The 14,907-nt window shown below is 41.9% G+C and overlaps 1 protein-coding gene across 4 annotated transcripts in view; it reads left to right on the plus strand.

The window, feature by feature from the left end:
• The window catches only part of LOC124013818 (copine-8-like), a 112,639-nt gene that overhangs the window by 47,509 nt on the left and 50,223 nt on the right, over window positions 1–14,907 (plus strand). For all 4 annotated transcript variants that reach the window (XM_046328368.1, XM_046328369.1, XM_046328370.1 and 1 more), the window contains exon 6: window positions 3,176–3,252. In XM_046328368.1, coding sequence (XP_046184324.1) covers window positions 3,176–3,252 — 77 coding nt within the window. The remainder of the gene's footprint in view (window positions 1–3,175; window positions 3,253–14,907) is intronic.

The following is a 14,907-nucleotide window of genomic DNA, read 5'->3' on the forward strand; positions in this document are numbered from 1 at the left end:
CAGAGAGAACAGTTTATGACTAGGGTGGCTGGAGCTTTTGACAATTTTTGGGCCTTCCTCTTACACCGCCTGGTATTGAGGTCCTGGATGGCAGGAAGCCTGGCCCCAGTGATGTGTTGGGCAGTACGCACTACCCTCTGTAGCGTCTTGCGATTGGATGCCGAGCAGTTGCCATAGCAGGCGGTGATGCAGGCGGTCATGCCCTTATTGATGAAGTCGGTGGCTGATGTGCTGTACTCCTCAATGCCATTGGATGAATCCCGGACCATATTCCAGTCTGTGCAAGCAAAACATTCCTGTAGCTTAGCATATGCATCATCTGACCACACAGCCATGCAATGTCCATCGAACTCTGAATGCTGAAGCATCTGTCCTCGGTTGCAACACTCACTACCAAGTTCCAAACGGCCTCCGGAAGCAATATCAATACAATAACTGTTAGTCGGGAGCTTATTGAAATGGGTTTCCATGGCCGAGCAGCCACGCACAAGCCTAAGATCACCGTGTGCAATGCCAAGCGTCAGCTGGAGTGATGAATCACGCTTCACTATCTGTCAGTCCGACGGACAAAAATGAGAGAATGCTATCTGTCTCAATGCATAGTGCCAACTGTAAAGTTTGGTGGAGGAGAAATTGAGGTCTGGGGCTGGTTTTCAGGGTTCGGGCTAGGGCCCTTAGTTCCAGTGAAGGGAAATCTTAACACTACAACATACAATTCAATTCTGTGCTCCCAACTTTGTGGCAACAGTTTGGGGAAGGCCCTGTCCTGTTTCATGGGATGAATTGGAACGCAGACTGCGAGCCAAGCCTAATCGCCCAACACCATTGCCCGACCTCACTAATGCTCTTGTGGCTGAATGGGAGCAAGTCCCCGCAGCACTGTTCCAACTTCTAGTAGAAAGCCTTCCCAGAAGAAAGAAGGGGGTTTTAACAGCAAAGGGGAGACCAACTCCATATTAATGCCCATGATATTGGAAAGGAGGTGTTCGACGAGCAGGTGTCCACATACTTTTTGTCATGGAGTGTACTTTTATATATATAGTGTAGATTGATAATTAGATATACAGTATATACAGGCTAGGAAGTTGGCAAAGTTAGCATTATATAATCTCCAATAACACATTAAACGGTACTTATTTAAACTCAGGGACGCACAACAAAAGGACACATGGAAATGATAACAAACTGCATTTATAGCTGAGGAAAGGAGAGAAATGGTGATTGTTAGAGTGAGTTCAGGTGTGCTGAGTTGGCAGTAGAGGGGGCATGTCCAGAGGTTAATTAGAGCGTTTTTTGGAATGACCCTTCAGAACACCATCCATACCAATCAGGATTCGTGATGCTGCCTTTCTAAACCACCTCATATTGCTAAATATGGTCTCAAGTGACATTAATTACATTGAATTCACTGGACTGAAAGCATTATACTACATTATCCTGGCATTATCTTACCTAATGATCACCATAAGCTCAGCCTACTATTAGCAAAATGCTCATGTTACTTTTATCCCTAGGATTGACTAGATTCATTTAGCATTTCTATCCCTGTCTTATCTTATCTTATCTTAGTCACGTTTCACACTTTGCTCTCTCCTGTGTTTGCTTTGGCAATTTGGAAAAACCAGTCTGCCCACATTGCAGGGAAATGTTCTGTTTAGACTTTGTTTGGCAAACAACCGCCTAAGGATGAAGGTCATTAGATAAGCACAAACAATGAGAACGAGTTATTATATGTTTGACCTTAAGGGATACCTTTTCTGTTATTTGGACAGCCTTCACATGTTGGCTTGTCACATGGCATGTGTCATGCATAGCTTTATTTACCATTACCTGACTAATGTGGCTGATAATCTGTTGGGTAATGTTCTAGACTAGTATTCTAACAATGTGCACATAGTGAGCAGCGTGTAAAAGTGTCCATGGTGAAAGGATAAAAGGGGGAGTGGTCACTGTGATGTGGGCCAATCGCCTTTGTCATCAATAGTGTGCAGTCATGGAAAATAACTGCCGTTTTTCCACAATGTTTGGTGGATGATGTGCACAATTCAATGTGTGGAGTACAAGAGATGCTCCTCTACCTGTTGGAGTTGGTACAATAGTAACGCTATAATAAAGCCCATATCTCCTGGTCCACTCACTGCCTGTCGTGTTGTGTAAAATACGTTGCATTAACGTTGCAGTTACATTTTTTATCCTTAAAGGTATGCAACCAGGAACCCTAGCACACACATGCTGTGCACACACAAACACTCTTAGTCACAAGGCTTTTTTCACTGGTCCTCCATTCTGGGACTGTCTCTCCCAATTTCACAGACATTCACGCTGGATACATTCTCTATCCCTATCCCTCTCTCTCTCCTTCCCTCCGCCCCCAATCTCTCTCGCTCTTGCTCTTGCTCTCACTCTGTCTCTCTCCTTTTCTTCCTTCCTCGATCAGGCATATAAACAGGGGATAAAATCAATCATCTCAGGCTGGGAATGACACACTTGGCAGTTTTAGAGGCTGCTTAGCCAGCCCTGGCCAGTCTGGAATTCCACTGGAGATAAACCTTTACTGTGTTAACATGTGAGAGGCAGATAGGCAGGCAGGCAGGCAGATAGGCAGGCAGGCAGGCAGGCAGGCAGATAGGCAGGCAGATAGGCAGATAGGCAGGCAAGCAAGCTGAGCAGGTGTGGTAGTGGAGCTGGGAGGAAATCAGACCAGGGTTCAAATACTATTTGAAGTCTTTTCAAATACTTTATCTAGGCTTGGTTGAGTTTTCTTGGCGCAATGGAACCAATACAATAATCCTAAAACGGATAAACTGACCATTTGGTAACCCAGGCAGGCCAGAGCAAATACTTAAAGTATTTCAAATAGTATTTGCTCCAGGTCTGGATGCTGGAGCATGCTGGAAATAACTGGGCTATAAAGCCTATAGGGATTATACAGCACACACTGTTTATACTAGACATTGTTGTCAGAGAAGACCACAGTGAGATTCCATTATGAAGTGTTGGTGTTTTTCCAGACACTGGCTAATAGAATCACAAGGGTTCTCCCTCCCCCATCCCCCAACATGTGATTCGTTGTATTAATGTCAATGTCATGTTTCATAAAGAGTATTCTATGCGCAGTATGGAATGGGAGTCTGCTGTGTGTGGATGATAAAAACTTGGATCTCTGTTTCTGTAGGACTTCCTTGGCCAGGCGTTCTGTACGTTGGGAGAGGTGGTGGGATCGCTGGGCAGCCGTATGGAGAAACCTATGGCGTGAGTACCTCTGTTCCTCCATTTTAAACCAATTACCTCTAACCTCTGACCCCTATTATACGGTTTCACTCTAACCTCAAAACTCCATGCTATACAACATCACTACACTCACATCTCAAACCCATAGACAGTATGGTCCTTTGTAGCTCAGTTGGTAGAGCATGTCACCAGGATAGTGGGTTTAATTCCCGGGACCACTCGTATGGGTAGCCTAGTGGTTTGAGTGTTGGACGAGTAACCGAAAGGTTGCAAGTTCATATCCCCGAGCTGACAAGGTACAAATCTGTCGTTCCGCCCCTGAACAGGCAGTTAACCCACTATTCCTAGGCCGTCATTGAAAATAAGAATTAGTTCTTAACTGACTTGCCTAGTTAAATAAAGGTAAAATGTTAAATGTATACATGCATGACTGTAAGTCGCTTTGGATAAAAAAAAGTCTGCTAAATGGCATAATTGGCAACAAAATAAAAAAACATTCTATAAAGATTCTATATGCAGGCTATCCCTGACCCAGTTCTATGGCATTCACTCCATAAAACAAATCACATTTTATATGTCACATGCGCCAAATACCTTACAGTGAAATGCTTACTTACAAGCACTTAACCAACAATGCACTTTTAAGAAAATACCCCTCCCCCCTCTAAAAAGAAAGAGATAAGAATAACATAATTTAAGAGCAGCAGTAAATAACAATAGTGAGGCTAAATACAGGGGGTACCGGTACAGAGTCAGTGTACGGGGCACCGGTGTCGAGGTAATTGAGGTAATATGTACATGTAGGTAGAGTTATTAAAGTGACTATGCATAGATAATAACAGTAGTAGCAGTGTAGAAGAGGGTGGTTGGGGGGCAATGCAAATAGTCTGGGTAGCCATTTGAGTCGATGTTCAGGAGTAGAGGGGGGTAGAAGCTGTTTAGAAGCCTCTTGGACATAAACTTTGCGACCGCTACCGCATGCCGTGCGTGAGCAGAGAGTCTATGACTAGGGTGGCTGGAGTCTTCCTCTGACACCACTTGGTATAGAGGTCCTGGATGGCAGGAACCTTGGCCCCGGTGATGTACTGGGCCGTACGCACGACCCTATGTAGTGCCTTGCAGTCGGAGGCAGAGCAGTTGCCATACCAGGCAGTGATGCAACCCGTCAGGATGCTTTTGATGGTGCAGCTGTAAATCCCTTTGAGGATCTGAGGACCCATGCCAAATCTTTTCAGTCTCCTGAGGGGGAACAGGTTTAGTCGGGCCCTCTTCACGACTGTCTTGGTGTGCTTGGACCATGTTAGTTTGTTGTTGATGTGGACACCAAGGAATTTGAAGCTGTCAACCTGCTCTACTACAGCCCCGTAGATAAGAATGGGGGCGTGCTCTGTTCTCCTTTTCATGTAGTCCACAATTATCTCATTTGTCTTGATCGCATTGCGTGAGAGGTTGTTGACCTTGCACCACATGGTCAGGTCTCTAACCTCCTCCCTATATGCTGTCTCATCGTTGTCGGTGATCAGGCCTACCACTATTGTGTCATCAGCAAACTTAATGATGGTGTTGGTGTCGTGCCTGGCTGTGCAGTCATGAGTGAACACGGAGTACAGGAGGAGACTGAGCACGCACCCCTGAGCGGCCTCAGTGTGGAGGATCAGCGTGGCGGATGTGTTGTTACCTACCCTTACCACCTGGTGGCAGCCGGTCAGGAAGTCCAGGATCCAGTTGCAGAGAGAGGTGTTTAGTCCCAGGGTCCTTAGCTTAGTGATGAGCTTTGAGGGCACTGTGGGGTTGAATGGTGAGCTGTAGTCAATGAATAACATTCTCACATAGGTGTTCCTTTTGTCCAGGTGTGAAAGGGAAGTGTGGAGTGCAATAGAGATTGCATCAACTGTGGATCTGTTGGTGTGGTATGCAAATTGAAGTGGGTCTAGGGTTTCTAGGATAATGGTGTTGATGTGAGCCATGACCAGCCTTTCAAAGCATTTCATGACTACAGACGTGAGTGCTACGGGTCAGGAGTCATTTAGGCAGGTTACCTTAGTGTTCTAGGTACTATGGTGACCTCCTTGAAATATGTTGGTATTACAGACTCCGACAGGGAGAGGTTGAAAATGTCCATGAAGACACTTGCCAGTTGGTCGGCGCATGCTCAGATTACCAGGACGTGTATTCTATCTGGCCTTGTGAATTTTGACCTGTTTAAAGGTCTTACTCACATCGGCTGCTGAGAGCGTGATCACACAGTCATATGGAACAGTTGGCGCTCTCATGCATGTTTCAGTATTACTTGCCTCGAAGCGAGTGTAGAAGTTATTTAGCTCGTCTGGTAGGCTTATGTCACTGGGCAGCTCTCGGCTGTGCTTCTCTTTTGTAGTCTGTAATCGTTTGCAACCCCTGCCACATCCGACGAGCGTCGGAGCCGGTGTAGTACGATTCGATCTTAGTCGTGTATTGACACTTTACCTGTTTGATGGTTCATCGGAGGGCATAGCGGAATTTCATATAAGATTCTGGGTTAGAGTCCCACTCCTTGAAAGCGGCAGCTCTACCCTTTAGCTCAGTGCGGAAGTTGCCTGTAATCAATCCATGGCTTCTGGTTGGGTTATGTACTCACAGTCACTGTGGGGACGATGTAATCAATGGATTTATTGATAAAGTCGGTGACTGATGTGCTGTACTCCTCAATGCCATCTGAAGAACCCCGGAATATATTCCAGTCTGTGCTAGCAAAACAGTCCTGTAGTTTAGCATCTGCTCCATCTGAACACCTTTTTATAGACTGAGTCACTGATGCTTCCTGCTTTAATTTTTGCTTGTTAGCAGGAAACAGGAGGATAGAATTATGGTTGTACGTGTCTCTGTGTGTGGAGTAAAGGTGGTCTAGAGTTTCTTTCCCTCTGGTTGCACATTTAACATGCTGATAGAAATGAGGTAAAACTGATTTAAATTTACCTGCATTAAAGTACCTGGCCACTAGGAGCGCCGCCTCTGGATGAGCGTTTTCCTGTTTGCTTATGGCAGTATACAGCTCATTGAGTGCGGTTTTAGTGTCAGCATCGGTCTGTGGTGGTATGTAGACAGCTACGAAAAATACAGATGACAACTCTCTAGGTAGATAGTGTGGTCTACAACTTATCATGAGATACTCTACCTCAGGCGAGCAAAACCTTGAGACTTCCTTAGATAACATGCACCAGCTATTGTTTACAAATATGTATAGGCCCTGCCCCGTGTCTTACCAGAGGCTGCTGTTGTATCCTGCCGATACAGTGTGTAATCCACCAGCTGTATGTTATTCATGTAGTCGTTCAGCCATGACTCATGAAATATAAGATATTACAGTTTTTAATGTCCCGTTGGTAGGATAAACATGCTTTCAGTTTGTCCCATTTATTTTTCAGCGATTGAACGATAGCTAACAGTACTAATGGCAAAGGCAGATTAGACACTCGTCGCCTGATCCTCACAAGGCACCCCTATCTCGTTCTGCGAAATCTTAGTTTCTTTCTCCAGTGAATGACGAGCATGAGGGCCTGTTTGAGTGTTTGGAGTATATCCTTCCCGTCCGACTCATTAAGGGACAACTATTCGTCCAATTCAATGTTAGTAATCGCTGTTCTGATGTCCAGAAGCTCTTTTCGGTCATAAGAGACGGTAGCAGCAACATTATGTGCAACATAAGTTACAAACAATGTGAAAAAACAAACAAAATAGCACAGTTGGTTAAGAGCCAATAAAACAGCAGCCCTCCCCTCCGGCGCCATCACTCACCTGATCATTATAGAATTTGCACCAACACACGCAATTATAACTTCGGATCACCATTTTCCATCGTAACTTTAACCCTGACCCATGATCTACTTCTCATGGCGGTCACTCACCTGTCATTTACTCTGAAATATTTACATCGACACACACATGTTTATTGTCAACATATCAGTCTTTGACACGTGACCCAGTTCATTGTCAAGACCTGAAGACAAAAAAATACCAATGAACACACTTTCTCCCATATATACAGTGATACAATGCTCTCCCATATATACAGTGATACAGTGCCTTCAGAAAGTATTCACACCCTTTGACAATTTCCACATGTTGTTGTGTTACAGCCTGAATTTAAAATGGATTAAATTGAGATGTTGTGTCACTGGCCTACACACAATACCCCATAATATCAAAGTGGAATGTTTACAAGTTAGATGTTTACAAATGAATAAAAAATGAAAAAATGAAATGTCTTGTGTAAGTAAATGTTCAAACCCTTTGTTATGCTATCCTAAATAAGTAGGAGTAAAAATGTGCTTAACAAGTCACATAATAAGTTGCTTGGACTCACTCTGTGTGCAGTAATAGCGTGTAGCATGATTTCTGAATGACTACCTTATCTCTGTATCCCACACATACACGTATATTTAAGGTCCCTCAGTCAAGCAGTGAATTTCAAACACAGATTACACCACAAAGTCCAGGGAGGTTTTCCGATGCCTCACAAAGAAGGGCACCTATTGGTAGATGGGTAAAAATAAAGCAGACATTCAATATCCCTTTGAGAATGGTGAAGTTATTTATTACACTTTGGATGGTGTATCAATACACCCAGTCACTACAAAGACGCAGGTGTCTTTTCTAACTCAGTTGCAGGAGAGGAAGGAAACCTCAGGGATTTCACCAATGGTGACTTTAAAACAGAGTTTAATGGCTGTGATAGAACAAAACTAAGGATGGATCAACAACATTGTAGTTACTTCACAATACTAACCTAATTGACAGAGTGAAAAGAAGGAAGACCGTACAGAATAAAAATATTCCCAAACATGCATCCTGTTTGCAACAAGGCACTAAAGTAATACTGCAAAAAATGTGGCAAAGGAATTAACTTAAGTCTTATGTCTAATCCAATACAACACATTTCTGAGTACCACTCTCCATATTTTCAAGCATAGTGGTGGCTGCATCATGTTATGGGTATGCTTGTAATCGTTAAGCACAGGCAACATCCTAGAGGGAAACCTGGTTCTGCTTTCTACCAGATGAATTCAGCTTTCAGCAGGATAATAGCGTAACACACAAGGCCAAATCTACACTGGAGTTGCTTACCAAGAAGACAGTGTCTGTTCCTGAGTGGCCAAATCTACACTGGAGTTGCTTACCAAGAAGACAGTGTCTGTTCCTGAGTGGTCAAATTAGTCTTGACTTAACGCTGCTTGAAAATCTATGGCAAGACATGAAAATAGTTTTCTAGCAATGATCAGCAACCAATTTGACAGAGCTTGATGAATTTTGAAAACTGTAATGGGCAAATGTTGCACAATCCAGGTGTGGAAAGCCTTTAGAAACTTACCAAGAAAGACTCACAGCTGTAATCACTGCTAAAGGTGATTCTACAAAGTATTTACTCAGGGCTGTGAATACTTATGTAAATGAGATATTTCTGTATTTCATTTTCAACACATTTGCAAAAGTTTCCTAAAACATGTTTTTAACTTTGTCATTATTTGGGTATTCCGTGTAGATGGGTGATTAAAAAAATATATATATTTTGAGTTCAACCTGTAACACAACACAATATGGAATTAGCTAAGGGCTATATATAGCTGATGCATAATAGCCAGTTATGAAATGACAGCCTACAAACCCACTTACTCTAGGTTACTGGGTTTGAACAGTCTGTTGCTATCTCAGGTTTCTGTGTATCTGGGGAACAAAAATCTCCCGGAGTTTTACTGTCGGAGCGAAATCACTCACTAATTCAAATGTATGACAAGTCTCAAAGCACTGAAGTAAAAAGGCTGTTGGGAACATGCATTGAGGGTGGAGGTGTGTATGTGTATGCATTTCAACACCACTCCCTCATTGTCGGTCTTCCTGTTAATAGCAGGTGTGAGCTCATGCTCTCTAATGAGATGTTTTCATACACACAGACGCACGATAATGTGAACGCTGATGCTCAATACTAGAAGTCTGCTCTTTTATGCCTTTCTCACCTCTCTTCCTCACAAACCTTGTGTCACAATCCTCGGCCTGTTTGTTTGACTGTAGTTATTCAAGGAAAAATCTACTCAAACTATCTTCTGGTATTGGTTTCATTAGTCCACTGTTGATACAATGTCACATGCATCTTCATCAATAAAGACTAAGGTGGGCCAATTCCTTTTGTAGATTTTCTCAACTGAAATAAAATATAAAGCTGGTTCTGGAGGTACAGTGATTATTAGATTGCATAAACATGATGAGGGCTTTCCCTCAACAATTTTGGCCTTCACATTTTGTTTCCTAAACATGGTCTAAATCAGGAGTATAGGTTGTTGCTCCTGATCTGTCTGTGAGACATGCAGGCTGCCTCTGACTGGGTTTGTTGTAGGATAGATTCTTTGAAAGTGCATGTAATGTTTTGAAAGCAAGACTAAAGAAATGCGTAATTGTGGGTGTGCGCGCGCCAGGCACGTAACTTGCAGGGGGGGGGTCATGACAGTTTTGTAGTACTCCAGACTGGTCTCATGACAGTGAGGACTTGTAATTTCTTCCCGAGACCAACGGAGCATCATAATTATCAGCTTCCATTCAGTCAGCGCATAAAACCACTTCGCCAGGCCAAATACATACACTCCTTTCTTGAAACATTAATATCTTAACAGTCTTTATATCTATTATAGACATGTTTGCGCAGTGGCGAACCTATAGGCTTTCAGTGTGTGACAGGTTCTTGATTCTGAAAGGACAGCAACTGTAAAACCAGCCCACTCATATAGGAGAGTGCACTTTTTTGTAAAACACAAAGGGCCAGTGGTGTAGTGGAGGGTATACACAGGTACTGTATAAGCCATATACCCACTTTTATTTTCAGTGGGCAATGTGTATAGTAGAGGAGGTATAGGACTTATCAATTATGTAGTACAATAGAGAAATCATGCACAAAGTAGCCTACACAATCGCAGAGCACGTGAAATGTATTCACATGCTCGCTGCACACACAGCCTAGTTTCAACAGAATATAATCTGCAGGCAGCAAGTGTGCAGCTCTCAACTGGTTTTGGCTTGAAGCAGCTCACAGAAGAATGACATCGGTAGCCGGTGGGGTAGGAAAAAAGTTAAACTTATGATATCTACTAGTAAATGCTAGTAAGGGAACAAGCAAACCAGGTATTGAAAACGTTTTGTGTTGGTTACTTGGCTATTTGTGATGCGCAATTGTCACGCTCAAATGGGCCTGGGTGACAGGCCCACCCAATCAGATTGATGTGGTTTAAGCATTGTTGTGGACCTGAAGCATCAAATTTGTCCCTTTTTTCTATAAAAACAAAACTGTGATTTTGAGAGTGAAAGTTGGAAAAATGTATTAAACAATTATTTTTTAACCATCAGAGAACATGGAATTTTTCATATAGGGTGCCTTTCCTTCGCTGAGCGGGCTGTTCTCGGAACCTTTTGGAACATTTTAGTAAATACCCACTTCTCCTGGCACCATTACACCACATTACACCACACCCCTACACCAAACGCGTTCACGACACGCAGGTTAAAATATCAAAACAAAATTTGAACCAATGACATTAATTTGGGGACAGGTCGAAAAGCATTAAACATGTATGGCAATTTAGCTAGTTAGCTTGCACTTGCTAGCTAACGTTAATGTGTCCTATTTAGCTAGCTTGCTGTTGCTAGCTAATTTGTCCTGGGATATAAACATTGAGTTGTTATTTTACCTGAACTGCACAAGGTCCTCTACTCCGACAATTAATCCACACATAAAACGGCCAACCGAATTGTTTCTAGTCATCTCTCCTCCCTCCAGGCTTTTTCATCTTTGAACTTATATGGTGATCACATCTAAACTTTCATTGTATTACCAGACAACCGGCAACAAAGTTTGTCTTTCAATCGCCCACGTGGGTATAAACAATGAGGAGATGGTACGTGGGTAACTGCTTCTATAAACCAATGAGGAGATGGGAGAGGAAGGACTTTCAACGCGATCTGCTTCAGAAATAGGAATTACTTCTATTTTAGCCCTTGGCGTCGCAGATGCTCGTTGGCACACAGGAGCAGTGTGGGTGCAATAATTGAGTAACATGGATTTCTACATTTATTTTGTGACGCTCACGCACGCGATGTGTCCGGTCTGGTCAGCGTGTTATTTTAAGGTTAACCTCTAGCGTCGAGCAATCCCGTATCCGGGAGCGTAATCATAACATCAAGCTCATTACCATAACGCAACGTTTCCTTTTCATGAAAATCGCAAATGAAATGAAATAAATATATTCAAACACAAGCTTAGCCTTTTGTTAACAACACTTTCATCTCAGATTTTCAAAATATGCTTTTCAACCAAAGCTACACAAGCATTTGTGTAAGAGTATTGGTAGCATTAAGCCGAGAATTCAGCAGGCAACATTTTCACAAAAACAAGAAAAGCATTCAAATAAAATAATGTACCTTTTTAAGAACTTCGGATGTTTTCAATGATGAGACTCTTAGTTAGATAGCAAATGTTCATTTTTTCCAAAAATATTATTTGTGTAGACGAAATAGCTCCGTTTTGTTCATCACGTTTGACTAAGAAAAAGACCGGAAAATGCAGTCACTTACAACGCCAAACTTTTTTCCAAATTAGCTCCATAATATCGACAGAAACATGGCAAACGTTGTTTAGAATCAATCCTCAAGGTGTTTTTCACATATCTATTCGATAATCAATCAGTGGTGGCAGTTGGCTTCTCATCAGAAGCAAACGGAAAAATACTGCAGCTGGAGATTACGTAATAATTGCGACGGAGGACACCAAGCGACCACCTGGTAGATGTAGTCTCTTATGGTCAATCTACCAATGATATGCCTACAAATATGTCACAATGCTACAGACACCTTGGGGAAAACATGGAAAACGTAAGCTGACTCCTAGCTTCTTCACAGCCATATAAGGAGTCATTGCCATGAGGCGGTTTCAAAACATGCGGCACTTCCTGATTGGATTTTTATCTGGGTTTTTCTGTAACATCAGTTCACAGACAATATCTTTGCAGGTTTGGAAACGTCAGAGTGTTTTCTTTCCAAAGCTGTCAATTATATGCATAGTCGAGTATCTTTTCGTGACAAAATATCTTGTTTAAAACGGGAATGTTTTTCATCCAAAAATTAAAATAGCACCCCCTATATCCAAGAAGTTAAGCAGTCTATAAACGCAGACATAATAAGCCAACCATTAAGCATTTCCCAATCTAAATGTACAACTATTACTTCCCATTGCAAAAAACATTTTACGTTTAGCACACAAAGTAACTGGTGAACTAAAGTTTAAAGTGGAACTGACAGCGTTTAAACTACTTTGCAGATATGAAACAAACAGATTTCATAATATCAGTAAAACAAATATGAGAGTGCATCTCCATTCGAGGTGTTTCAGTTGCATTGTTTCAGTTTCAATGACTCAATATTTTGGACAAAAACTGACGAATGTAACAAAGGCTGGGAATGTCAATACAATCAAACTAGCAAAGACAATAGTCGCGTCATTCATAACATGGCTAATAGGCTAGTGCATCTATTTATGTAGCAAGCTAAAACCAGCTAGCTGCTAGGAGGTTGCCATGTCATGCAATTGAAGGAGTGGGAGAGTGATTGACTTTTTACCCTCCTATTGTTTCTCAGTTGCTATACACAGCTAGAGATGCATGTTTCATTTGGTTATCTAGCAAGAACTTGAACAACTGTTATCCAGTTAGCATGCCTCTTGCGTTCGCAAATTCACTATGGCTATCTACTCCGATTTCAGGACACTCTCGTCTGAGTGTGCCAGAGTGCAGAACAGCTGATGAATTTACAAACACACAACACCCGATGAATATGACCAGTGGTAGTAAACGGACAAAAAAAGTAATAATTAGTAGGAACGCTCTCCTTAACATGTCAACAGCCTTACCAGCTCTGCTATGGCAAGTAAAATGGTCAGAGTGAGGTGTTCTCTCATTTGTGTTCTCTGATTTGTGAAAGTAGCTAGCTAGAAAGATAGCCAACTTTAGCCAGTTAGTTTGGGTGCTTGGTGGGGACAAACATGCATTGGCAGGCAAGCTACAGAAGGATGAGGAGGCTGTAACGTCGTTCTTCGTTTGTAGAAAGAGAGTCGGACCGAAATGCAGCGTAGTGGTTACTCATGACTTAAATAGAAAAAGTGACACATGAAATAACTAACCAAATACAAAACAACAAACGGAACGTGAAACCTAATTACAGCCTATCTGGTGAAACTACACAGAGACAGGAACAATCACCCACGAAATACACAGAGAAACCCCGGCTACCTAAATACAGTTCCCAATCAGAGACAACGAGAATCACCTGACTCTGATTGAGAACCGCCTCAGGCAGCCAAGCCTATACAACACCCCTACTCAGCCGCAATCCCCAAATACTACAAACCCCAATACGAAAAAAATAATAACCCCATGTCACACCCTGGCCTGAACAAATAATAAAGAAAACACCAAATACTAAGACCAAGGCGTGAAAGTTGGAGAAGGTTTATCTAATGTTCCTACACTATATTTTCGCTCATCTTGCGCTGGCTAGCATTAGTTGTTGATCTTGTTGTTGTTTAATGTGCATAACTGAGGGAGAGAGAGACTACCTTTTCATGTTGTTTGATCAATAGGACTGTCAAATTCCCAAATGTAAGAGGACTCCCCTGGTGTTTACATATTTGCTGAAATCCATTCAGGTGTATTTAGTGTCTTTTGGCGAATGCGTTCTAATTATCAAAAGTCGTGCTGTTGCAACTGCCTGTAAACACACAGTCCAGTTCAAAGTGAATGATGGCAGGCCCGTGTGGCAAATGGCTTGTTTGTATAAAGGCCTACTGCAGCTCTGATTGGCTATAGTGCACCAGTCTGTGTCGACTCCGGTCCTGGTCAAGGCATATGTTTTTATTTACTGCAGTGTCTATTAATTCTCCAAACGCATGGTCGCTTTCCCACACCATATTGCTATAAAATGTTAATGTCATAATTCCTAAACATTCTTAGAATTTATGAAAATGTGAAATGTTTTAAAAAGTGTCATGTTCTTCCTGAGGTTATAAATTAAAATATTTTAATAAGATTTAATGTTGCTAAATGCAGCAATGTTTCACACAAAGGTAATTTCAAAGAAATGGCTAACAACAGCAAGCGCGCTTGAATAAAAACACAGTTCCACTCACCAGATAATGATAACTTTTAACATGAAGTTAAGTTTCAAATTATTATTGAAGAGCGAGGAGCTAACAAATTAGCAACAACATCCTCTTTGATAACACCTTCTGCTGCCTCTCTAAAAATGGTCCTACCCACTAACTCAGAATGTAATTGGTTTATTCCACTGTCACTCCCAAATACAATTGAATGGCAGATGCTTTTATCCAGCTTGTGATGGTCTAGCCGATAGCTGACTTTGCTAGATAGATTTATCTCCCCAGAGACCAGAAAAGAAAAATCTTGATTTGGATATTTATTTCACTTCAGCATTAACCCTTTCTTTTCCAACAAAAGCTGAAGAGATTAAATCAGAACATTATTGAAAATAATAATATTAGAATGCTATTATTAGAGTTCTTATTTTATAAATCCTTAGCCCTTCTCTGAAGGTGTAGAAGACTCATTGTTCCCCACTGTGTTTGGGTTAGTAATAATTTGTAGAGTG

Source organism: Oncorhynchus gorbuscha, linkage group LG25 (assembly GCF_021184085.1).
Source record: "Oncorhynchus gorbuscha isolate QuinsamMale2020 ecotype Even-year linkage group LG25, OgorEven_v1.0, whole genome shotgun sequence".
Lineage (NCBI taxonomy): Eukaryota > Metazoa > Chordata > Actinopteri > Salmoniformes > Salmonidae > Oncorhynchus > Oncorhynchus gorbuscha.